Genomic DNA, 23,231 nt, shown 5'->3' with positions numbered 1-23,231 from the left:
TGAGCGCTCGGTGCCACCCCACAGGGGGGTTTATTTCTCGTTGGTCTCTCCAAATACCCCTGCCCTACTCAACTATGTGCAAGGAAGGTGGAGAGTGAGGTGCTGGGGCTCCAGCACTCTAGGACATGGGGACACACACACACACACACACACACACACACACACACACACACACACACGCTTCACAGGGGATTTTTCTGGCATCCAGGTAAAGAGACCACAAGGCTTAATCTTACCGTGATTTTTATAAAAACCCTTGACCACCGGCTGGCCAGAGGGTGGAGAGGGCTGCAGTGTTGTTCCTAACGGAATGAAGGACAGCTCTAGGGACTGGGCTAGCTCCTGGGCCCCAGGGAGGCAGCAGCAGACACTATGTTAGAGCTGAAGGCAGTTTGGGGGCCTAGCTCTGAGCAAGAGGCTGGGAGCAGCCACACCAGCCCTGTCCCCACGTGTGGAAAGAGGGCCCAGCCTACTCAGGGGGAACCCCACTGGCTTCCTCCAGCCTAGTCCTGGAGGGAGATCTTCACAAAGAGGGTGGCTGATGGATGCTGGTCCCCATTCTTAGACAAGAGGTGGACATGGCGGTATCCTGGTGGGTGGACCAGCAGGAGGGAACACAGAGAGAGTTCTGGTCACTCAGGGGGGATGCTTCAAGGGACAGCCAGCCCCAGCCCAAGAGACACGAGGCCCTGCTTCCCACCACCCTGGCCATCCCCTTCTCTTGACACTCACCTTGCTTGAGGCTGTTCAAGGGGATGGTACTCTGGCCAATGAAGTCATTCTTGGAGGAGGCATCATAATCTTCCACCAAGAAGCGGACGAGGGCAAGGTCAGGCACAACTACCTCAAACGCAAACTCCGTGTCCCACCATGGGTTGAAACCTGGGGGGACAGGCACCATATCAACAGCATGGACACCAGCCCTAGTATCCCAGCCCGGGCCCAGCACCTACCATTGTTGGTGATGACAGCAGTCTGGCGGCTGGCCATGTCCCGGCTCACGCCGTGGATCTCCACTGTCACTTTGGGGTCCACAATTGAATTCTTATTCTTGTTGACTTTTGGCAGCTGCTGCCCCGAAATGACCTAAGGAAAGGCAGAGGACAATGGGGTTCAGGAGTGGTAGCGGGGAAGGGAGGTCCATGGGCACCTGTCCCTCCTAGGTCTGGCGTACCCTGATGTTGAGCCGCTTCCGTGCCCACCAGGGCCCCTGAGCCAGGGCGCGGGGGTTAAAGGTGGCGTTGGGGTCTCGCAGGAAGGCGGGCTTCAGCACGTACCCACAGGCCCCGTTGTCCTGGAAGCGGCCCTGGTACACGTCCATCTCTGGCCCAGGTGTCTGGAAATTCAGGGCCACTATAGGCAGGACAGAGCAGTCGCAGGCTGTGGGCTGGCCCTGGGGCCCTAGAGCACAGCCTGCTCAGGGTACACTGAGGCCTAGGGTCACATGGTGAGTTAGCAGGGCCCAGCATCACTCCAATGCCTGCTGCCCTCCTGCCACCCTCAATGACCCACCATGCTAACCACACCTTCCATTCCTGGTGTCAGAATTCAAAGGACTAGTGTGCTAATGAGGTTTCAGACACTGACATGCTGGTGGGCAGATATTTCCAGACTGATATTACCAGCTCCACAAGCCCCTGCATTTGACCCTGCTTGGGTCCTCAGAGCTCCACTGCATGGCCTTCGAGGCTCCAGGCCCCCGGCCTTGGGACTGAAACCCTCCTCCAGGCCTCCTCCAGCCCCGGCCAGCCCATACCAATCTGGCAGCCCCCATTCCACATCTCCACGGGGCTGTAGTTGGAGGAGTCTGTTCTCCATCCAGCCGGGTAGATTCTGCTCAGGTGCCCCACGTTGTGGCGGACAAAGCCATTTCCTGAGGGGAAGTGTGGTTGAGTCAGCAGTGGAGGCCTCCTGGTGAGGCCCAAGCCCGGCCCTGCCAATTCTCTCTGTAACAGAGCAGGGGAGTGGTGGGGAGCCAGGCCTCACCTGATTCTTGGAGCAGTCGAAGGGCACGGTTCTCAGAGAAGGACGCCATCTCGTAGAAGGCCTGTCCAGGGGTGCCAGGACTGGAGAAGCCCCCAAAGTGGACACTCTTGCAGTAAATGACCATGTCAGAGAGCTCCTGTGCTAGCCTGAGCTTGTCCTCCTGGGGGCCACAGGGAGGCCCGGGTTAGATTCAGTGGTTGGGGCAGGGTAGGCACTGAGAAAGCCAGAAACCCAGGCGCGGAGAGACAGAGGGAGACAGAGAGAGCAGGGCAGAGGGTCTGAGTGGCAGCCACACAGAACTGAGACAAGGCAGACCTCCCAGGGGTGAGGGGATGGGGAAGGCCCGGGCTGCCCCACCCCACAGCTCCCCCTCAAACCTTGGGCTTGTGCTGCACACGGCTCCTCACTGCTTCATCCTCCATCTCAGCAGCCTCATCTTCGTCTGACACCACAGTGGCCTCAGGGCCACCCTCCCCTCCAGGGGGCAGGAGCCCCCCGAGCTTCTTCCCCTTCAGCAGGATCTTCCCCTTCAGTTGCTAGGTGGGGAGGGGCAACTGGTCAAGACACACCTAGCCCCCAGGCCAGGCTCCCCACCCTCCCCCAGGGATCCCCCATCCCCACCACACACCTCAGGGGAGGGCAGGCTGTTGGTGACCCCATCCAGTGGTCGGTTCAACAGCATGGGGCCCAAGATGGCATGCAGGTGCTGCGCCATCACGCGCTGCTGCTCCAGTGTGCAGTGGTTCTCCAGGGACAGGATGACAGGGTAGGGGGACGCCTGGAGGCCCAAGGGCACATTAGGAGTGGTGGGCCACCCCTAGCATCCCACTCCTCACCTGCCAGGGGCACGCCCACCTTGAAGGCGTAGTCCCGGATGGCCCTGAGCACATCGCAGAAGAGGATCTTGGAAGTGAAAGTATAGCCGTGGTAGATGATCGGTTCCTGGTTGGGCCCGTCCCAGCAGTCAAGCTCCAGGCATCGGCAGCCTTTGCACAGTGCCCTGCGGGGAGGGTGGTGGCTAGGACCCTCCAGGTCCTGTCCCGGGTCCCACCCAGACTCCCGCCCCAAGGCTTCCCTGGACAGCACCGGATGTAGGCCTCAGTGCTGCTGGGCCCGGTGAGCTGGTCCTCCAGCAGGTAGGTGTTGTGCGAAGAGGACACCAGGTAGTGGCTAAGCGGCTGGCCCATGTCCTGGTAGACGCGGCGGTGTGCCAGGCTGAAGGCGCTGCCGTCGGCCGACAGTAAGTACATGAGGAAGCCATCCTTGGTCATCTGCCGCTGCGTCTTGGCTGGGAGGGAGGAGGCCACTGCCTGTCAGAGCTAGCCTCCAGCAGGTGCTCCTGGCTGCCCACCCATCCGGACAGAGGAGCCCTCTGAACCCGCTTGCCTGCCTGTCCTGAGCCAGTCTTCCAGAGCTCTTGGAATTAGGAGAAGTCTGAGGTTCTCGACCAGACTGTGGCTACTCCAGAGTGGGGCCCTGTCTCCTCCTCCTCCCCTGTCTGCACACTCTAAGACCCCTGAGGACAGGGTGTCATCTCCCCATTCTCTGTACCTCCAGACTGGAGCCCCCTCCAGAGCAGGGCCCCATCTTCTCTGCTCTGTCACATCTCAAAGCTGGGCCAAGAAAGACAAAAAAAGAAGCAGGAGTACCATCTGCTTTTCAGCCCTCTCTCGTTTCTTGAAGAAGGGGTCCTCAAAGCCCCCTGAAGGAGGTGCCAAGAGGGAAACAGGACCAGAGAAGGGCAGGGATGCCGGAGCCCTGTCTCTCATCTGCCGGCTTTCGTAGGACCGGAAAGTGAGGAGCAGGGCCCCAGGGCTGGCTGAGGCAGCCCCTTCCCTCCGGCTCCCTTCTTTCTGGCTGCAGTCTCCCCAGGGGTCTCCCAGCCCAGTGCGGTCCTGCGACTGCAGGTGGCAGGCCCTGATCAGGCTCTCACCAGTCTCACTGGGCTCGTAGCGCTCAATGAGGAAGAGGGCCAGCGCAGGCCCCGCCGCCTCCTCCCGCTGCTGGTGCTGCAGGAACGTCACTAACTGATCCACCGACAGAGTCTCCCCTGAGCCCGCGGCCTCGGCGAAGGTGCGGTCGATCTCCACCCGCTGGGTCAGCATCTTGTAGAAGGCCTCAATCTCCTCGTCCTCCAGGGAGTCTGTCTGGGAGTGGTCACACTCCTGCAGAGCCAGGACAGCCGAGTGGGCTCAGAGCAGGCCTTGGGCCGGCGTCAAGGGCCCCATGGACAGGAAGCCCCAGCCCCCACTTCCTGCCTCACCCTGAAGATCTTCCGGGCATAGCTGTCGTCCACCTGGATGTTGAGCTCCTTCAGGAAGTTCTGCAGCTCCTTGAAGCTCATCTTGTTGTCCTTGTTTTTGTCAGCTTTTCGCAAGCAGGAGTGAATCCAGCTGGGCAAGAAGTAAGGACAGAACCCAGGAACCCTGGAACCCACCAAGGTCCCAGCCAGAGCCATGGATGGCTCCAGCTGAAGCCGCTATAGCCACAGCTCCCTGCAGAGGCCCGACTTACTACACATCCATGTTTCAGTGGCCTCTTCAGAGGAAAATGTTACATCCTATTAAGGGATCTTTTTCTATTTGCTGGTTTTCAAACCTTTCAATTTTTTTTTTTTTTCTTTTTTTTTGAGACCGAGTCTCGCTCTTTCCCCTAGGCTGGAGTGCAGTGGCACTATCTCGGCTCACTGCAAGCTCCGCCTCCCGGGTTCACGCCCTTCTCCTGCCTCAGCCTCCCAAGTAGCTGGGACTACAGGCGCCCGCCACAGCGCCCAGCTAATTTTTTGTATTTTTAGTAGAGATGGGGTTTCACCGTGTTAGCCAGGATGGTCTCGATCTCCTGACCTCGTGATCCGCCTGCCTCGGCCTTCCAAAGTGCTGGGATTACAGGCGTGAGCCACCACGCCCGGCCTCAAATTTTTTAAAACATTTCTTTTCTTACTAAAACAAAAGGGCCCACTGTAGACAATTTAGAAAATGCAGAAAAGTAAACAAACAAATCTCCCGTAGTCTATCACCTAGGGATAAATACTATTAACATTCCAAAGTATATCCTTCTGGTTTTCCTTTTCTTTTTCTTTTTTTTTTTTGACAAGATCTCACTCTGTCACCCAGGTTGGAGTGCAGTGGCACAATCACAGCTCATTGCAGCCTTGACCTCTCAGGCTCAAGTGATTCTCCCACTACAGTTGTGCACCGCACCACCATGCCTGGCTTTTTTTTTTTGGTAGAGACAGGGTCTCCCTATGTTGCCCAGGCTAGTCTCAAACTCCTAGGCCCAAGCAATCCTCCTGCTTTGGCCTCCCAAAGTGCTGGGATTACAGATATGAGCCGTCTGGACTGGTTTTCAACATATAATATATAATAATAAATATCCAACACTAAAGAAATAGATATTCCACCTGCTGAATAGCCTTCAGCACACAAATCTCGTGCTTGGCTGGACCATCCTAAACTTGATTTTTTTCACCTGGCTTTCTGTCATAATTATTCTTTTCCACATCTATGCCCATATATATACAATTTGGAAAACATACATAAGTTAGAATGAAGTTTTTTTTTTTTTTTTTTGGAGACTGAGTCTTGCTCTGTTGCCCAGGCTAGAGTGCACTGGTACGATCTCGGCTGACTGCAACCTCTGCCCCCTGGGTTCAAGCAATTCTCCTGCCCTAGCCTCCTGAGGAGCTGGGATTACAGGCGTATGCTACCATGCCCAGCTAATTTTTGTATCTTTAGTTGAGACGGGGTTTCAGCATGTTGGCCAGGCTGGTCATGAACTCCTCACGTCAAGTGATCCACCCGCCTTGGCCTCCCAAAGTGCGGGGATTACAGGTGTGAGCCACCACACCCGGCCTATAATGAAGTTTTAAAGATCTACCTACCTCCTCCAGAAGCTTCTGATATTTGCATTTCCCTCCTAATACTTTTTTCTGCAATTTATTTATTTATTTGTTTTTTTGAGACAGGGTCTCGCTCTGTTGCCCAGGCTTGAGTGCAGTGGCATCATTATGGCCCACTGCAGCCTCAAACAATCCTCCCACCTCAGTCTGCTAAGTAGCTGGAACTACAGGTGCATGCTTGGCTAATTTTTGTATTTTTTGTAGAGATGGGGTTTTGCCATGTTGCCCAGACTAGTCTCGAACTCCTGAGCTCAAGCGATCTACCTGCCTCAGCCTCCCAAAGTGCTAGGACTAGAGGTATAAGCCACTGAGCCCAGCCTTTCTGGATTTTAATTTTCTTTTCCTTTTTTTTTTCTGAGATGGAGTCTCGCTCTGTCACCCAGGCTGAAGCGCAGTGGCGCGATCTTGGCTCACTGCAAGCTCCGCCTCCCGGGATCATGCCATTCTCCTGCCTCAGCCTCCCAAGTAGCTGGGACTGCAGGTGCCCGCCACCACGCCTGGCTAATTTTTTGTATTTTTTAGTAGAGATGGGGTTTCACTGTGTTAGCCAGGATGGTCTCGATCTCCTGACCTTGTGATCCACCCGCCTCGGCCTCCCAAAGTGCTGGGATTACAGGCGTGAGCCACTGCGCCCAGCCCGGATTTTAATTTTCCTAATGATGCATCTGCCAAAAATAATGGAAATCATACATTTGTAGTCCATTTTCTGTGTAACATTATATCATAATTATTTCCCTGTGTCAGTGTAGTCTCCATAAACAGCTTTAATGACGGTATAATGTTCCACTGAGTGTATGCACTATAAATTAGAATGGCTTTATGATCTTAAGGTCTAGGCAGCAGGACTCTGCAGAGGGCATGAGATTGTCCAAGGTCAAGGCTCTGCCAAAGGTGGGATTATGACAAAAATGCCACAGAATGGGGCTTTTTAAAAAGCTCAGAATCAGGCAGATGTGCCATTGAGAAATAACACTTAAAAGTCTTTCAAATGCTCAAAAGCACACAGAAAAGGAAATTAACATGGCTCAAAATGTGTCCCCTAAGGAGTGGATATACACCAGCAATGAAAAATTCGAAAGTAAAATTAAGAAAACATTTCCATTTACAGTAGCAGCAAAGTGAATAAAATGCTTTTAAAGAAATTGTTTAAGTGCAAAACCTGGAAAACCAAAAGGCACTGCTGAAAAAAATGAAAGAAGACATAAATAAATGGAAAGAATTACATGTTCATGGATCAGACGACTTGACATTATTATACTGGGAATATGCTCCAAATTGATCTATACATTCAATATAATCCCTATCAAAATCTTGCTGGTTTCTTTGCAGAAATTGACAGGCTAATCCTAAAATTCGTATAGAAACTCAAGGGACCCAGAATAGCTAAAGCAATACTGAAAAAAAAAAAAAAAAAAGAAACAAATGTAGAGAACTCACATTTCCTTATTTCAAAACTTACTACAAAGTTACAGAAACCAAAACATTGTGGTAGTGCTGCAAGGACAGACATATAGACAAACAGAATAAAATTGAGAATTCAGGCCCGGCACAGTGGCTCACTGCTGTAATCCCAGAACTTTGGATTAGGCAAAGCCTTCGTGAATATGATGCCAAAAAAACATAAACAACAAAAGAAATAAAGTATGTGAATTACACTTCATCAAAACCAAAATCTTTTGTGCTTCAAAGAATACCAAGAGGCTGATCTGAGTGCAGGGGTATTTACAACTAATTGATCACAAGCAGTTCCAGATTTCTTTGTTCCTTCTCCACTCTCACTGTTTCACTTTTCTAGCCTAAAAAAACCCATCAAGAAAGAGAAAAGACAACCCACAGAATGGAGAAATTATTTGCAAGCATAAATCTCATAAAAGACTTGTATCTAGAATATATAAAGAGCTCTTACAACTCGATAATAAAAAGACAAATGATCCAAAAAATGGGCAAAGGACCTGAATAGATACTTCTCCAAAGAAGATATATAAACGTACATGGAAAAATGCTCAATATCACTAATCATTAGGGAAATGCAAATCAAAATCACAATGAGATACCACTTCATACCCACAGGGTGTCTATAATCAAGACAGATGTAGTGTTGTCAAGGACATGGAAAACTGAAACCCTCGTATACTGCTGGTGGGAATGTAAATTGATGCAGCCTGTTTGGAAAACAGTTGGGCAGTTTCTCAAAAGGTTAAACATAGTTACCATATGACCTAGCGATTCTACTCCAAGAGAAATGAAAACATATATACAAACCAAAACTGATACATGAATGTTAATATCAGCATTCTTCATAAAAGCCCCAAAGTGGAAACAATCTAAATGTCCATCACCTGGTGAAGAGATAAATGTGGTCTATCCATACAATAGCATATTACTAGACAATTAGAAAGAATGAATACTGACACAGGCTACAACATGGATGAACATTGCAAACACCATGCTAAATGAAAGAAGCCAGTCACGAAAGACTCCATGATTCCATTTCTGTAACATGCCCAGAACAGGAAAGTGTATAGAGGCAGAAAGTAGATTAGTGGCTGTCTAGGGCTGGGGGTTGAGGTGAAATGGGGAGTGACTGCTAAGGGGTACAGGGTTTCTTTCTGGGGTGATGGAAATGTGCTAAAATTGATTGTGATGATGGCTGCACAATTCTGTGAATATACTAAAAAGCACTGAATCAGGTTCAACACTTTAAAAGGGTTAATTATATGGTATGTGAATTATACCTCAATAAAGCTGCCATAAAAAGTGGAGAGAGCTGGCTCCACCCTAATCCATACATGCCAGAAGCCTGACCACTTCGAATCATAAACCAGTGTGTCATTGTGTAACTAAATGTTGAAGTTAATTTGTTTTGAGCCCACAGGCTGGCCTACGCACCAGACCCAGGGGAACTTGATCACTCCCCAAAGAATGGCACAGGAGGGTACCATGGCCTCCCACCTCCCAAAGGGAAATCGTGTAGTAACTCTAGAAAACATGATTAAAACATCCAAGACTGGTCTCCCGTTGCAGCAGGCTGCTCCCCTCAGGCTCCCCAGACCCCCATCTCCATGCTGGTGACAGATGGGGACACAGGGAGTATCAGGGAGCAGCAGAGCTATTTGGGCTCTGTACCTCTGAAAAGGGCTTCATGTACCTTCCCTCCTTCCCTTCTGAATTGTATACCCCACCCCCCAACTCACCAAAATGTATATGTTGAAGCCCTAATGCCCAACGTGATGATATTTGGAGACAAGGCCTTTGGAAGATAACTTGGTTCAGATGAGGTCATGAGGGTGGGGCACCCCCGTTGGGATTAGTGCCCTTACAAGAAGAGATGGCAGAGAACCTAGTCTCTCTCTCCCCACCATGTGAGGACACAGCAAGAAGACAGTCATCTGCCAGTAAAGGAGAGAGCCCTCACCAGGCTCTGACCATACTGGCACCCTGACCTTAGACTTCCAGCCTCCACACTGTGAGAAAATAAATTATGCTGTTTAAGCCACCTAGTCTATATTTTGTTATGGCAGCCCAAAGTACCTAAACCAGCTTCCATACCCAGGTTGCCCTGGGGATAACCACAGCCAGTGTCCACAAGCCAGGCCTGGACCCACTGCCACCAAAAGGATACTGCTGTAGCTTCTGCCGCTGGTCCATGGAGCCTGAGTGGTGGATGATCTTGCGCAGCCCCAGCACCCAGTGCTGGGCATCAGCTGGCGATGGGGCGATGAGGTCTAGCGTATTGCGCTGGTCCTTGAAGACAATGGAGAAGCAGCGGTCCTCGGGCACATCACGGGCGAACTTCTCCAGACCCTCTGTGCGGTGCCCCATTCGCACCTCCTGAATGTCCTCGATGGAGACTGCGAGAGGGGGATGGTGGAGGAGAGAGGGAGAGAATGCTGTGAGGTCAGTCCCTGACCCTGACATGGCCAAGGCCACAGTAGAGAGAGGCATGGCTTGGAGACACAGAGCCAGGGCCAGAGCTCAGGCCTTGAGCCCAGAAGGAAAGGAGAGGGGCAGGAGGTCGGAAAAGTGGGGGACAAAAAGGAGAAAGGAAGACAGAAACTGAGGGGGGAGACACAGCATGAGACACAGTCATTGCAGGCACAGTGGAGACGCACAGGGAGAGACAGAGAGTGAGAGAAAGACAGACTTTAGGGCGGAAAGGGCACCTGGGACCCCAGGCCTGCTCTCTTGGTGATGGGGGGGCGCAGGGCCCCAGGGAGAGGACTGGGGCAGGGCAAGGCTCTTAGAGATGCGGACAGACCACTCTGGAGTGCGGGGCCCATGACAGAGAAGGGCCATGCACCCTTCTGACTGTATTGGACTTTGGGTCTGTTCTGACCCGATAAAGCCACAAGAGCCACCAGGCCCCTCTCCTGAACATTCAAGAGACTGGAACCACCTTCAGTTAGCCCCAGCCCTGGGGTCTATGGGCAGAGGGCTGAAGACAGAAGGAGAAGCCCTGCATGGGAGAGGAGACAGGGGCATGCCCTGTGTGCAGCTATGTGTGTCCTGACTTCAGGGAGCCCCTTGGCAGGGGGTACAGGAAGACTCTGCCTTCCCCAGTCCCCAGAGGCAAACTGGAGGGTCCCCTGCAGGGGTCTGAGAGATTACATCATTCTGCCCTTAGGGGAGCCAAGGGGAGGGCCCTCCCATCACAGCCCAGCCTTCCAAGCTTCAGGGAGATGGCAGGCCCTTTCTACCCCCACTTCCAATGTGCCCTCCATGGCCTGGCCAGGAGTCAGTTCTTCCAGTCAGGCTTATGCTGTGCCTCCCAGCAGCAGGATCCAGGCTCTGCCCCTGCCATACCTCCATCCTGAGCCATCCTCATCCATCTGTCCTGGCTCCTAGATGGTTCTAGCTGAAGTCCACCTGTCCCTCCCTGTGCCCACCCAGAGTGCCCAGGGGCCTCCTAGCCACCTGCAGGGCCCACAGATGTAACATGTGCCAGCCTGGGCTGCAGGCTTTGAGAAGTGGGACACATGTGGGGGACAGAGGATAGCACTGCTTAATCCCTCTGCCTGCAGCCCCTGGTGACCCACACAGCCGCACACAGGGTACAGCTGCAGCTGCCTGGGTCAGGAATGAAAACAGGAAGCCTGAGCCATGGGACCCCCCAAGGCCAGTGCCCTCACCCACATAGAGATAAAGTCCAGATGCTTTCACTGCTGATAACACCTTTGGCCTCTGGGAACCAGAGTCATGGGGGTAGGTAGTAGTGGCAGGATTGGGGAGACTTAAAAAGCAGGAAGCAGAGCCAAAGAAAACTGGGCAGAAGGGGAGGCTATTCCAGGCCTCCCTCACCTGGCCTCTGTTTCCCAGGTTAAAGAGCAATTGAAGACAACAGTCTTACCGCTCACCCAGAGAAGGGAGGCAGCCAACAAAGCAGGCTCAGCATGAGACCCGTCTCAGGCGTCTGACCGGCGGAAAGCCCCATCAGGCCTTGCTCCATACCTGCGCACACCTGGCTCCCTGACCCTGGACCTGGCTCCCTGCAGCCCCTCCTCCTGGCAGGATGCAGTCCCTCAGCCTCCCATTCATGCCTGTTCCTCCTCCTCACCCTGCACCTTGGCTCACACTGGGCCTCCTGCCTGCAATGCCCTTCCTGCCCATCTGCTCACAGCTGTCCCAATACAAGGTCCTCCTCTCACCAGCTCAAATGTGGTTCCTGCGGGGAAAGGCCTGGGTCTTCCACTCCTCTATCTCCCCCCTCACGCTTCCCAAGAGCTAGGCACACACTGGGAGTCATCCATATGTATCAGTAGGCAGGTGGGCTCCAAGGAATCCCCAGGGCTCAGAGTGTAAGATCCCCATTCTCACTGTGCTCCCACCCACCGGCCTCTAACAGGAAATCCCATATCAGGGCAAGAGCCCCATGAAGGAGGCTATCCGGCGCCACAGACAGAGAAAAGGTCAGGCGGTCACTCCTGTACTGTGTGGCCGCAGGCTGAGCCGGGGCTCCGTGTCGTTTCCTCAGAATGTTCTGGAGCCCCTACCCGTCAGACCCTGCCCTGCCCTGCTCAGAAATCTTCCATGGCTCACAGCCCCAAGGACCCAGCCGGCTCTCTGCAACTGGCCCTGCTCCCGTCCTGCCTTACCTTCAGCCCCTCCACTGGCCACAGGCTGGCAGGCCATACCTTCTCAGGGTCCTATCCAGTGTCCTGAGGCAAGGCAGACCCTTCCTGGGTGAAAGGCACCCTCCTGGGGCACCCTCGGTGGGCTGATCCTCCCCTTCCTTATGCTCTCCTCCTACCTGGGCTTATCACCCATGTCCAGTCTCACTCCCCATAGACCTGCCCCCATCTCCCCACCCACACCTCAGCCAATGGCAGGAGAATGGGTGAGGGATCTCCAGGGGTCTGGCTATGTGAAACCCAGGCTGCAATGATCTATACGCACTGTCCAATTTAGCAGCTACTAGCCACCTGGGGCTATTTAAATATAAATTAGTTAAAATTAAATAAGATTGAGAATTCAGTTCGGCAGTCACACTAGCCACATTTCGAGGTCTCCATCAATAGCCACAAGTGGCTAGTGGCTCCCATGCGGGACAGTGCAGATACAGAACACTTCCATCATTGTTCAACTGTACAGCATCGGTCTAAAATTTCCCCTCCAAGTAAAGGCATAGAGGGAGACATCTCACTTTACAGGATCTTTAGGGAATTCTCTCCCTTAAAGGGAGAGAATTGAGTGAAGTGAGCAGAGCTTTCTTCTCCCTGAGGCCTTGCAGGAGGCTCTCTCCATTTGTGGCCTGAGACTTGGGTTCCTTGGCCTTTTTAGAAGCTTCCAGAACGCCCTCAGACCCATAAGGGCTCCCCAGCAGTGGCCTCTGTCTGTGTGTCCCAGTCCTGCTCTGCCCTAACACCCCTCCTGTGGCTCCAGTACCAGGGAGGAGCTGCCTCCTGCAGCCCCAGCTCCCACCTGGCCACTCAACCCCGGAAGTACCTTATCTGCCTGGACCTTGGGCCACCGTCCAACTCCCTCCCTGCTTCTGAGCCTGGCTGTCCCCATCTGTGGTCATGGTTAAGTATCCCCATCCCTCAAAAGCTTTGCCATCTCCATCTGTGGTCCTCGTTCCATGACTGCCCTCTCCAGCCCAGGCTAGGCTTCAATTTCCCGACAGGCAATTTAACTGGCCCCGCTCCCCAACCCCGGCCAGCCTCAGTTTCCCCATTGCCAGCCCAGGTTGTATAAATGACCTATGCCCCACCAGGCCAGGCCTCAGTTTCCCCATCTGTGGTTTTGATCCATGACTGACCTTTATATTTACCCAGCCCTGAGCAGATTCCACACTCTGTCCCCTCCCCTGTGACCCCAGGGCACTCACACAGCTGGGACTCCGGGGTTCGCATGACCTTACGGGACTCCTGCCAGATGGTCTTGCAGTCCTCCTGCAACTTGTAGAAGCGCTCTCTCCTCCATGAGCTGGACTTCACCTTCAGGAGCTGGCTGCCCTTCAGTAGGGCCTGTAGATCCTCATCATCCTGTAGGCCTGGGGATCAAAGCCAGTAAGATGCCACCTTCTCCACTAGTTTCCCTGATGCCCTAGGCCCCACACTGGCCATGCCCACCTCTGGACCCTCTCAGAGCCCACTTTTCACCAGTCTCATCCTCAGCTCTGTTTACTCCTCCCTCCTCCACCCATGCTCCAACCTGCTCCCAGAGCCTGCCCTCCTCCAGGAAGTCATCCCTGATTGCCAGCTAAGGTGACCATGCAGACAGGACACCTGCCCACCCAAGACCATACTTACACATTGTGACGTGCCACCCACAGCTGAATGAACAAAAGAAAGGCAGCTAATTCAAGAACCCCTGGTTCCTAGAGGACCAGGCCCCTAAGAAATGTTCTGAAAGATGGTTTTGAAAGATTAGGTGAGCCCCTCCTGGTCACACTTAGAAGTCAGAGTGAACGGAAGGAAGCTGGGATCAAAAGGTTAGGCAAAGCAGGGAGACAAAAGGGCGACAGACACAGGGAAATGGACCCCAGAGCGTCATGGAGCCAAACAACGTCCCAACTCCAATAGCTCCAGAATCATTTGTGCCTAGGTTCAGGTGCCCTTCCCAACAAGCTGTGTGACCTGGGCAAGGGACTTCATGCTGCTGGGCCTCTGCTTTCCTGTCTATGAAATGGAGATAATAACAGCGACCACCTCAAAGGGAAGTTCTAGGTTCAGTGAGATGATGCCTGAATCTGTGCAGGCCCTGAGATAGTGGCAGTTGGGGTTCTTGGTGTCAACATTGTGGTTGCTGTGGGACCCCTGTGCCCATCTCTGCCACCCTTACCCTTGCTGTTCCCCCCACCTCTGACTTGAGCCCACATGAGTGGATCTGTGATCCTTGCCCCAAGAAGAGACAGATGAGTCCACTGTAGCCTCTGTTTGGCCTGCTGGGATGGCCCTGTCCCTCGCTGCCCCAGCCCCATCTCAGAGTGCCCATGGTCTGGGACCCTTCAGGATACAGCAGCTTTAAGGCACAGTGCATCCCTTTCTGAAGCTGAGCAGGTCCTGTCCCAGAGGCCACAGAGAGGAACCTGGCTGCTTGCTCCAGTCCTGCCCCACTCTTTTGCTGCTCTCAGAGGCGTGGGCTCCCAAAGATGCGATGCCCTCAGTCCTACCACGCCCAGACAGGAGGCACCAAAAGGACATCAGAGCCTTCACCACCCAGCAGGTCCTGCACCAACTGATAAAGTTGATAAAAGTGACCCCAACCCTTAGTAACCCACTGGTATAATATAGAAACATCTATAAGGGCGTATGTGTGCGTGTATCACCCTAGCCACGTATAGTCCAGCAGCCAGCTCTATTGAGAGCCAATCGGCCACTTCACTTCTCTCCCCAGAACTATGTGGCCCATCAGCAATCTCTGTCCTGCTGCTCCAGCACAGTGGCAGCCTCAGGGACTTCAAGGGTCTAGTCTGAGGGTCTTGAGCCTAAGCCTATGTGGGGAAGCCCTCATGAAGCCACAGGCCTTTTCTTTTCTGAGGCCCAGATCCCCAACAACAGATGGCCTCTCCCATTTTATCCATGCCCCCTCCCCCAGACAGTCTGTCCCACATAGCTTCAGGGCTCACAGAACCCTCTGGACCACTTCCCCAGGCTTCAATCGCTCACACACTCTCTATCCTCCCCAGTCTCCTGCTTCCAGTCAGGACAGAGGCCAGTGCTAACATCCACCCCCTATAGCTTTAAGCAACTCCCTTCCCTCTCTCTGCTTTTGTTCCCCCATCAGCACTGGGCTAAGAACAGTGTGGGGGAGGCATCCCTGGGCCTCCTCAGGGGTGACAGTCTGATGTGGCCTTCCTCCACCTTTCTCCACCTTTCTCCTAGGTCTGTCCACCCACTTGATGAGCTGTTCTGCCTTAGCGTTAGCAGCTCCCTCTTAGCCCAAGGGGAGTCCCAGTGGAAAAGAAGGGAGCTCCGATAGAATATTCCCAACTACTGGCTGTGTCTGAGGAGCCTGAGACAAGAGGAGGCAGAAGGGAGTTCCCAGGCTGCCAGAGGACCTCCGGCCTCCGGTGGGGAATTCCACTATCCCTTCTAAGGCTGATGTCCCTCTAAAGCTGAGAGAGACATCTCCTTACCCTCTGCCAGCACCCCACCCCACAAGCTGGGCATACATCAGGGCAAGCCACTGCCGACAGCACGTATGGGGACGGAGCTGGGAGCCAGGAAGTAGAAGTTGAGCACCACCCTCCTGTTCTGGAAAACACCACGAAGAGATGACATGCTCATCCTGTCGCGGAGCCAGGCTGTGGCCCTATCTACAGTCAGGCAGAGATAAACCCCCAGCTGCCAACAATGGTTTCTAAAAGGTGGACATCAGTTCCAGGGTGATAATTCCAGAAAGGTGATAGGCACAGCCCTCTGGACCATTAGGAAACCTGGGCAGGTGCCCTCATCTCTTAGCCTCATTTGGGGCCCTTCTGTTTCCGAAGCTTCTGGACTGCCTGCCCCACCACCCTTGCTCCCTTAGCACCCAGAAAGTCTGTGGCACCCCTCACCCAGCCCTACTCAACCCAGTCATAATATTAGTTTGGTGCAAAAGTAATCGCGGTTTTTGCTATTGAAAGTAATAGCAAAAACTTTCAATAGCAAAAACTGTGATTACTTTTGCATTTTGCATCAATCTAATAGCTTCTCCTCCTGTGGGAGGGTGGTGGCGAGGGGCCTTTGAGCTGACCCTGGGTTGACCTTGCAGCCTGCCCAGGCTAGCTGTGCACAGTGAGATGGCCATGTGGTGGGGCATACAGGGTGTTGCAGGTGCCAGTGGGAAGCTGAGGAAGGTGCCAGGAGTCCTGTCCCTATACCTAGGGTGATGCGTTATGAAGACACACTGGGCCTGGGACCCACAGCGATACACGGCTACACAGATATGGCCACACAAATACACAGTCACACACTAGACCACCACTCACACAAGCTCAAAGAGACAATGAGCCACACACAATGACACACTGCTCCCCAAAATTACACACTGTCACAGGGAGTTGCACAGTGTCACACTTAGTCATGTATAGCCACACAACATATAGTGCCAGAACATCATGATGATGATGATGATAGAGGCTCCCATAATGATAGTTAATATTTAAATAAGATACTGTTCTTAGCACATGCACTTAATTCTCTCAATAACCCTCCGAGGAAGGCACTGTCATTATTCCCATTTTACACAAGAGGAAATTGAGGCTCAAGGAAGTTGCATGGTGGAGTCAGGACTCAGAAGCAGGTAGCTTACCCACAGGGTCAGCGCTATGAAACTTTACGCAGCCACTGTGAAGGGACATACTGCCACAGAGTAAGAACATCAGAAAATCCATATAACACACACACCATAATGGAATGACAGAACCACTCAGTCACCCTAGGTCACCTACTGTCACATTGGTTACACAGTCACACTCATTTGAAGAGTATCACAACAGATCACACGCTGTCACACTGGGTTACAAGCAGCCACCCTCAGTGCCACAATGTCACACACTTTGTTTCACAACATTACACACTGTACAGTGGCCCCACCACAGACCGCAGGCATGACAGAACTACTCAGTCGGCACTGGGTCCTATACTAGATCACCACTGTCACACTCATCACATACAGGCACACTTTTGCACAGGATCATATTGAAGCACAAACTCTTGCAGATCACCTCATTGGTTACACAGACCAGGCCACATACACGGTGCCTCAGAAATTTGTAAACAGGAGGGCGTCGGGTGACAAGGGATGGGGAGCTTTGGAAGGGCTGAGTTAAATAATGAGAAGGGGTAACTAATCACCCTAGTACTCACCCCGACGTGCTACCACTGCGAACACTGCCCCACAGTGGGCCACACACTCACAGAAGTACTAAACATGTCCAATTAAAGGCTCCAGGGCAAATGGCCCCGAGTTAAGGGACAAGTGGTCAGCGTCCTGCTCCATCTGCCTTCCCATTCCCCGCAGATCTCTCTGCGCCCCTTACCCAGCCTCCGTCCATTGAGCGCCGCCACCTTAAGGCTCTGCTCCTGCAGGTAGAGCTCCCTGGAGCGGCTCCGGCTCCGGATCCCCAGGCACTGCATGGCCCTCCACAGTGCCCCTGCCTGCGCGGAGCCGGGTCCGGGACAGTGCCACCTCCAGTGTTTTATGCTAACAACACCCACTGCTCTGGTCCAGGGGGCGGAACTGTCGCCCTTGGAGGGGAGCAGGGGCGGAGCCCAGGAATGGGTGGGAGGAGCTAGAGTTCGAGAAGGGGGCACACTTCGGAGGGGCGGGACGAGAGGGAAATCTGGGTTGAGGCGGTAGTCAGACCCTAGAAGGCGGAGCTAGTCCACGGCGGCGGGACCTATGCCCCCTGAAGGTGAGGCGAGAGCGAAACTGAGGCAAATAAGTGAGTGGGGGGAGTCAGAACACAAGAGGCGGGACGAGAAGAAAATCTGGGCTAAGGGAGGGCGGTGTCAGACACCAAAAGGCTAGGCCATCCAAGAGGGGTGGGACCAATGCCCCCTGGAGATGGGGCGAGAGCGGTGTCGAGGCGTGGGTGGGGATAGGGGGTGAATCCAGAACCCAGGAGGCGGGGCCGAGGTGCCGGGCCCCGCGGAGGCGGAGTGGGACAAATCCATAACCCAGGAAGCAAATCTGTGTCGAAGCCTGGGGGCGGGGCCAGAGCCAAGGCAGCGGGGCGAGGAAGGGGCCAGGCCCAGAGGCGGAGGTCAGGCCGGGAGCCTCTGCTCCAGAGGCGACGTGGAGGCAGAGCCATACCCAGGAAGCAGCTCGGGGGCGGGGCCGGGGCCCAGGAGGCGAGCCTGGGAGGATCCCACACTGGAAGGGCGGTGTCCAGGCAGGGAGGGGCGGGCCCTCGGCTTTGGAGGCGGTGCGGGGGCGGAGCCAGGGCCCGGGAGGCAGTGTGGGCGGAGTCTGACCGAGGAGCCTGAGCGGCGAATTCTAACGCCACCTTGGAGGCTGGCGCAGAACCGAAGGGGTGAGTCTGGGGAGAAAAGCTGAGGGGAGTCCCAGTGGGAGGTGGGCGGCAGTCTAGCGGGGACCTGAGTGGGGCGAGGCCAGGCGGGACCGGGGATGGAGCCTGGGCCAGACACCTAGCCCCCCCACAAGTATTTTACTTAAATTGCTCAACTAATTCATTGCGACTCAGCTTGCTGTTGCCTCATTTGTGAACCTCAGGTGGGCCTGTTTGCTTCTCTCGGTTTGACCACCAAAGTGATAATCCCCAAGGTACCGGATGCAAACGAAATTCTTGAAAAAATCCTGATCTTGGCCGGGCGCGGTGGCTCAAGCTTGTAATCCCAGCACTTTGGGAGGCCGAGGCGGGAGAATCACGAGGTCAGGAGATCGAGACCACGGTGAAACCCCGTCTCTGCTAAAAATACAAAAAATTAGCCGGGCGTCGTGGTGGGCGCCTGTAGTCCCAGCTACTCGGAGAGGCTGAGGCAGGAGAATGGCGTGAACCCGGGAGGCGGAGCTTGCAGTGAGCCGAGATTGCGCCACTGCACTCCAGCCTGGGCGACAGAGCGAGACTCCGTCAAAAAAAAAAAAAAGAAAAAATCCTGATCTTAAAATGAGCCTATTAACCCAGGCTGGCTTTCATGAATACATGAGAACGACTGTAACTTTGCACAAAACTTTGCGGCCAATATGCTCGGGAACACTGGGTCCTTTCATGTACCTCACAACTTCCCTTTCATTCACCCAGTAATTATTTATTGAGCCCCTACTCTGTGCCAAGGTCAGGACACCACCCAGAGGCCTGACTCACTCTTTTACTCTCAGCCTCTGAATAGTTCCCCCAGTTCGCTTCACTGCAGCTCCAGTCACCAGCATTGACAGTGAGTCACTGGCAAAGCCAGTTATTGGCACAGACAAGCACAGCAGTAATAACAAGAAACTGAAGCGCAGAGTAACTTGCCTAAGGTCATACCAGAGAGAATAAATCATGAGCAAGGTGAGTAGATGGACAAGGTAGATGAGGTGAAATATGAACACGGAAAAGCTATTCTTCTTTGGAGCGGGGAAGCAAAGTGCAAAGGGAGCCTGTGTTCCCCTCAAGAACCTGTAGATAGAATAACATCTCAAAATAATTGGCTTCCTTTGAATTCTGATGTATTTTATTTTCTGTATTTAAAAACATGATCCTGGCCGGGCGCAGTGGCTCACACCTGTAATCCCAGCACTTTGGGAGGCCAAGGTAGGAGGATCACTTAAGGTCAGGAGTTCCAGACCAGCCTGGCCAACATGGAGAAACCCCGTCTCTGCTAAAAATACAAAAATTAGCCGGGCGTGGCAGCCGGCACCTGTAATCCCAGCTACTCGGGAGGCTGAGGCAAGACAATCCCTTGAACCCGGGAGGTGGAGGTTGCAGTAAGCTGAGATGGCGCAAACTGCACTCCAGCCTGGGCAACAGTGAGATTCTGTCTCATAAATAAATAAGCAAATAAATAAATAAAAACATGATCCTGAGAAGGGGTCTACAGGCTTCACCTGACTGCCAAAGTGGTCTGTGGCACAAAAAGTTAAGATTGGTGTGGATCAGTGTGTGCCTGTGTAGCATGGGCCTGGAAGCCCAGGGACAGACTGCTTTGGAACATAGGTGAGTGAGGAGCTGGCCACCCTAACTTGCTAAGAGCTCTGGAATCATCATCTCTTGGAGGACTGGTTTTTGGGGCAACCTAGAATTTCTATGCCCATTGGCATTTATGTTCACAACACCCACTGTGAAATATGTATTGCTATCCCATGGATGATTCTCAGGCCCACAGTAAGTAGAAGCAAAGCTAGGACTGGAGCCCAGGTCTCCTGGGGCCAAGATGAGGCCCCTCTATTTTCTATTTTTACAAACGGCACCTCTTGCAGGGGTGGGGGCAAAAGGGATTGGGTGTAGGAAAAGTTAGCGTGTATGTGGGGGGTGTTCAGTGAGGGGAGGGCCCTGGGAGGTGATGTCCTTTAGGGCACATTGGGGGACCTGCTAGAGAAGCCAGTCCAGGCATAGCCAGAATAAAAAGAGTGGAGGAAGTAAGGTGAAGGAAGGAGGATGGAGGCTGTCACATCAGTCTGAGGGCTTCAGAGGCACTAGAAAGAGCTGGCTGGCTCGCTCTTGAATCTAGTTCTGGCCCTATTTTCCATGACTAGGAACTACCTTATGATGCCCCCATCATCTCCCAAAGAACTATAGATGGCAACTCATAGGGCATAGAAATTTGGGGAGGGGGCCTCCTGCAGGAACATAGTACTCACTGGGTACCAGGCACTGTTCTAACTGCTGTGTAGGTATTATCTCATTCAATCTTCATAGCAACCCTATGAGGTAGATGGTATTATCCCCCATTTTACAGATGAGGAAACTGACACACAGAGAAGTCAAGGGATTCGTCTGAGACGAGAAAGCCAAGACTTGAACTCAGGTACTTTGCTTTCAGAATCTATGCCAGTAAACTACATTACTTCTGCATGCATACAGGGTGAGGACAGAAGGGACATGTCACATCTAGGTGAGCCGCATAGCTCCCCAGGCCAATAGAAGGAGTCCCTCTGGGCTCCTTCCAGAGAGTGTGGAGCCCTAAGCCAGAGAGTGTGGTCCTGCAGCACATCTAGTGCTGGAGCACCCACACTGTGAAACGGATGCAGACTCTCCAACGCAAGTGTAGACAACCTGGAACAGCACAGGGCACGGTGATCACTCCCTCCCACCAACAACAATTCTCCTTGACAGGTTCTTATTTCCCCATCTGGTTTGCAGTGTGGACAGAAGGCAGTTGAGGTAATTTTGGGTGATGAGCTAGAAGTGTCAGGGCCTTCAGGGAAAACAGCTCGGGGTCACAGTGTTCATGTCAACCCTTCAGGAAAGGCTGGACTGAGTTAGGCATTTGGGAGGCTGGTCTCAAATGGGGTGGGCCAGGGCAGCCAAGCCTATGCCACAGGTCTGGGAGGTCCTGACTGAGCCTCCATGTGTCTTCCTCCATGGAAAAGATACCAAGGCTGCCTCAGGAGAGAAACTGGACAAAGGCACAGACACTGAGGATGAAGCCTGTTCCAACAGGAGCCAAGGAATGACGCTGTGTCAGAGAAAGCAGAGGTCTCCACTGTGTCCTCTCAGCTGCCCAGCCTCCCTTCTTGCTAGTCTGGCAGGCGCACGAAAGACACCTCTGGCCTGAAGAAAGAAGAGGGAGCACTGGAAGGGGCAGGGACTCCATGACTCATCTAGACAAGGTGGCTTAAAGAGCCTAGGCTATTGGTGTAAAAGCAACAGCTCTGGGCACAGAGCAAGGTCTCTCTGGGCCAGGAGGACCAGGTCTGTGCCAACTGGAGAACACTAGATAGACTGGAGGCTGGCTGATGGGAACATCTCTAAGTCCCTCTAAATTCCAGGGGGACTCTAGTGGAAGGCTAGAGGACTCTGCCCTTCTCTTTCCCATCTATTATGTCCATGAACAGTTTAGATGGATGGGTGGTGGCCACTAAAGTCTCCAACGCCAAGGGTACTGAAAAAGAGAGGGATATACAGTAAAGCGGTGATTGGTATGAAAGGAGCAGGGTTTGCTGAGCTGGCAAGTGATCTGGAGGGGCAGGAGGGCAAGCCCCCACCAAGGGTGGGTGAGTGCCTGTCCTGGAGCAAAGAGGGGCCCAGTCAAAGTTACCCTCCCCAACCTCCCGCCTCTCAGAAGGCCTTCAGATCTGCATTCGGGAGCCCAGGCTCCCCTCGCTGCTGGAGGGACAGCGAAAGGGCAAAGAGCTGGCTCATATCGGAGGAAACAAAGCTCCGCTGGACAAAGGATGGAGCAGGCAGCTCCAGCTGAGACCTGGCCCTGTCCCCCGAGGAGGGTCGCAGATGAGGGGATCGGGCTGCTTCTCTCAGCCTGAGCATCGCTGACTATTCTGCGCTGGGCAGTTAAGGCTGCACGGCCCGACCACGGTTAACCTTGCACACCTCCTCTCCCCACCACCTTAGCCCCTACTCCGCCACACCCGCGCGGCCTGACGCGGTCCAGGCACGCCCAGGCTTTGGGGAGCCTCTGGGGCGGCCCGGATGGGGCAAGGAGAATTTGGTCGTTCTTGGATGCTGTTTCCTTCCTTCTCCGCCCGTCCGTGCGAGCGGGATCGTGGAGCCCAGACTTTCGTGACCAGGACAAGGGGGTCCGCGAGGAGGAGGGAAGTCTTCAGACCCGTACCGCCCGCCCACCCCCGGGGCAATATCTCGGACAAGCCTGGAAACGCCCAGGGTCGTGCCCGGCAGTCCCACCCAGGGAGCGGCGGGCTGAGATTTTCCCAGTCCGGCGAAGGGGCAGAGAGGCGGGCCCGGGATGGTGTGGAGGCGGCCGAAGGAGCTGGGGGCTCCCTGTCCAGGGCCCGGAACGGCTTTCCAGGCGTCCGCCCCTGCAGGGTCTCCCGCTCGCGCGGGCCGGGCACTCACCGTGCAGGGTCAGGAAGTCCCGGCCCGAGTCCATGCCCGACGGGCGGCGCGGCGGGAGGGGCACCGCGGGACTCACGTGAGTGGCGACAGCACCGGCGGCCTGGGGTCCGAGCGGAGTGCGGTGGAGGGACCTGAATGGATCGCGGTGGGAGGAGGCCGGGGGTGGTCCCGGGACACCGCCCCGCCCCCGCCGGCCTGCGCCTCCGCCCCCTGAGCCCGCCAACCCGCGTCTCTGCCCGCCCCCTCCTGGGGACGCGAGAGGGAGGGCAAAGCTGGGGGCCCGGAGGACTGGCCAACCCTGGCCCGGGCCAGCGGGCGCGCCCCGGCCAGAAATAGCCAGATCCCTCTAGCTTCCTCCGCCGCCGCCACCCACGAGCCGCTGGCCCTGTTATTACCGCGGGCAGCCGGGCCCCACGCCCTGTTGTGGGCGCCTCGCTGGGGTCGGGG

At 54.3% G+C, this 23,231-nt stretch overlaps 2 protein-coding genes across 5 annotated transcripts in view; one reads left to right on the top strand and one right to left on the bottom strand.

Moving 5' to 3' along the window:
• Window positions 1-25: 25 nt before the first annotated feature.
• On the bottom strand, window positions 26-22,921 carry PLCD1 (phospholipase C delta 1). Of its 3 annotated transcripts, none has more exons than XM_032162071.2 (15): window positions 22,785-22,921; window positions 13,209-13,373; window positions 9,507-9,735; window positions 4,250-4,379; window positions 3,920-4,151; window positions 3,073-3,274; window positions 2,842-2,986; window positions 2,615-2,764; window positions 2,364-2,522; window positions 1,987-2,146; window positions 1,757-1,873; window positions 1,175-1,353; window positions 954-1,086; window positions 733-882; window positions 26-589 (listed from the first exon to the last, which is right to left on the bottom strand). In XM_032162071.2, the coding sequence occupies exons 1-15, from the start codon at window positions 22,816-22,818 to the stop codon at window positions 504-506; spliced, it is 2,271 nt and encodes a 756-aa protein (XP_032017962.1). In that variant the 5' UTR covers window positions 22,819-22,921; the 3' UTR covers window positions 26-503. The 3 variants fall into 3 exon arrangements, with proteins under 3 accessions (XP_032017962.1, XP_032017960.1, XP_032017961.1); XM_032162069.2 differs by lacking the exon at window positions 22,785-22,921 and adding an exon at window positions 17,349-18,074; XM_032162070.2 differs by lacking the exon at window positions 22,785-22,921 and adding an exon at window positions 17,349-18,074 and having other exon boundaries at window positions 13,242-13,373.
• DLEC1 (DLEC1 cilia and flagella associated protein) overlaps window positions 18,257-23,231 on the top strand; it is a 91,628-nt gene continuing 86,653 nt past the window's right edge. Inside the window, exons 1-2 of one of the 2 annotated variants that reach the window (XM_058442446.1) lie at window positions 18,257-18,344; window positions 20,710-20,778. The gene's annotated coding sequence lies outside the window, so the exon portion shown is untranslated. The remainder of the gene's footprint in view (window positions 18,345-20,709; window positions 20,779-23,231) is intronic. The other variant, XM_058442444.1, reaches the window with a different exon arrangement.

Source organism: Hylobates moloch, unplaced genomic scaffold (genome assembly GCF_009828535.3).
Source record: "Hylobates moloch isolate HMO894 unplaced genomic scaffold, HMol_V3 SCAFFOLD_8, whole genome shotgun sequence".
NCBI classification, from domain to species: domain Eukaryota; kingdom Metazoa; phylum Chordata; class Mammalia; order Primates; family Hylobatidae; genus Hylobates; species Hylobates moloch.
This window is presented reverse-complemented; position numbering and strand designations above follow the sequence as displayed.

Coding starts and splice junctions, on each gene's coding strand:
- PLCD1 (XM_032162069.2), bottom strand. CDS start 17,445: ATGCAGTGCCTGGGGATCCGGAGCCGGAGCCGCTCCAGGGAGCTCTAC. Junction 2,765..2,841: donor TCCGGGACTACGCCTTCAAG/GTGGGCGTGCCC, acceptor TTGGGCCTCCAG/GCGTCCCCCTACCCTGTCAT. Junction 1,874..1,986: donor TCGACTGCTCCAAGAATCAG/GTGAGGCCTGGC, acceptor ACTTCCCCTCAG/GAAATGGCTTTGTCCGCCAC.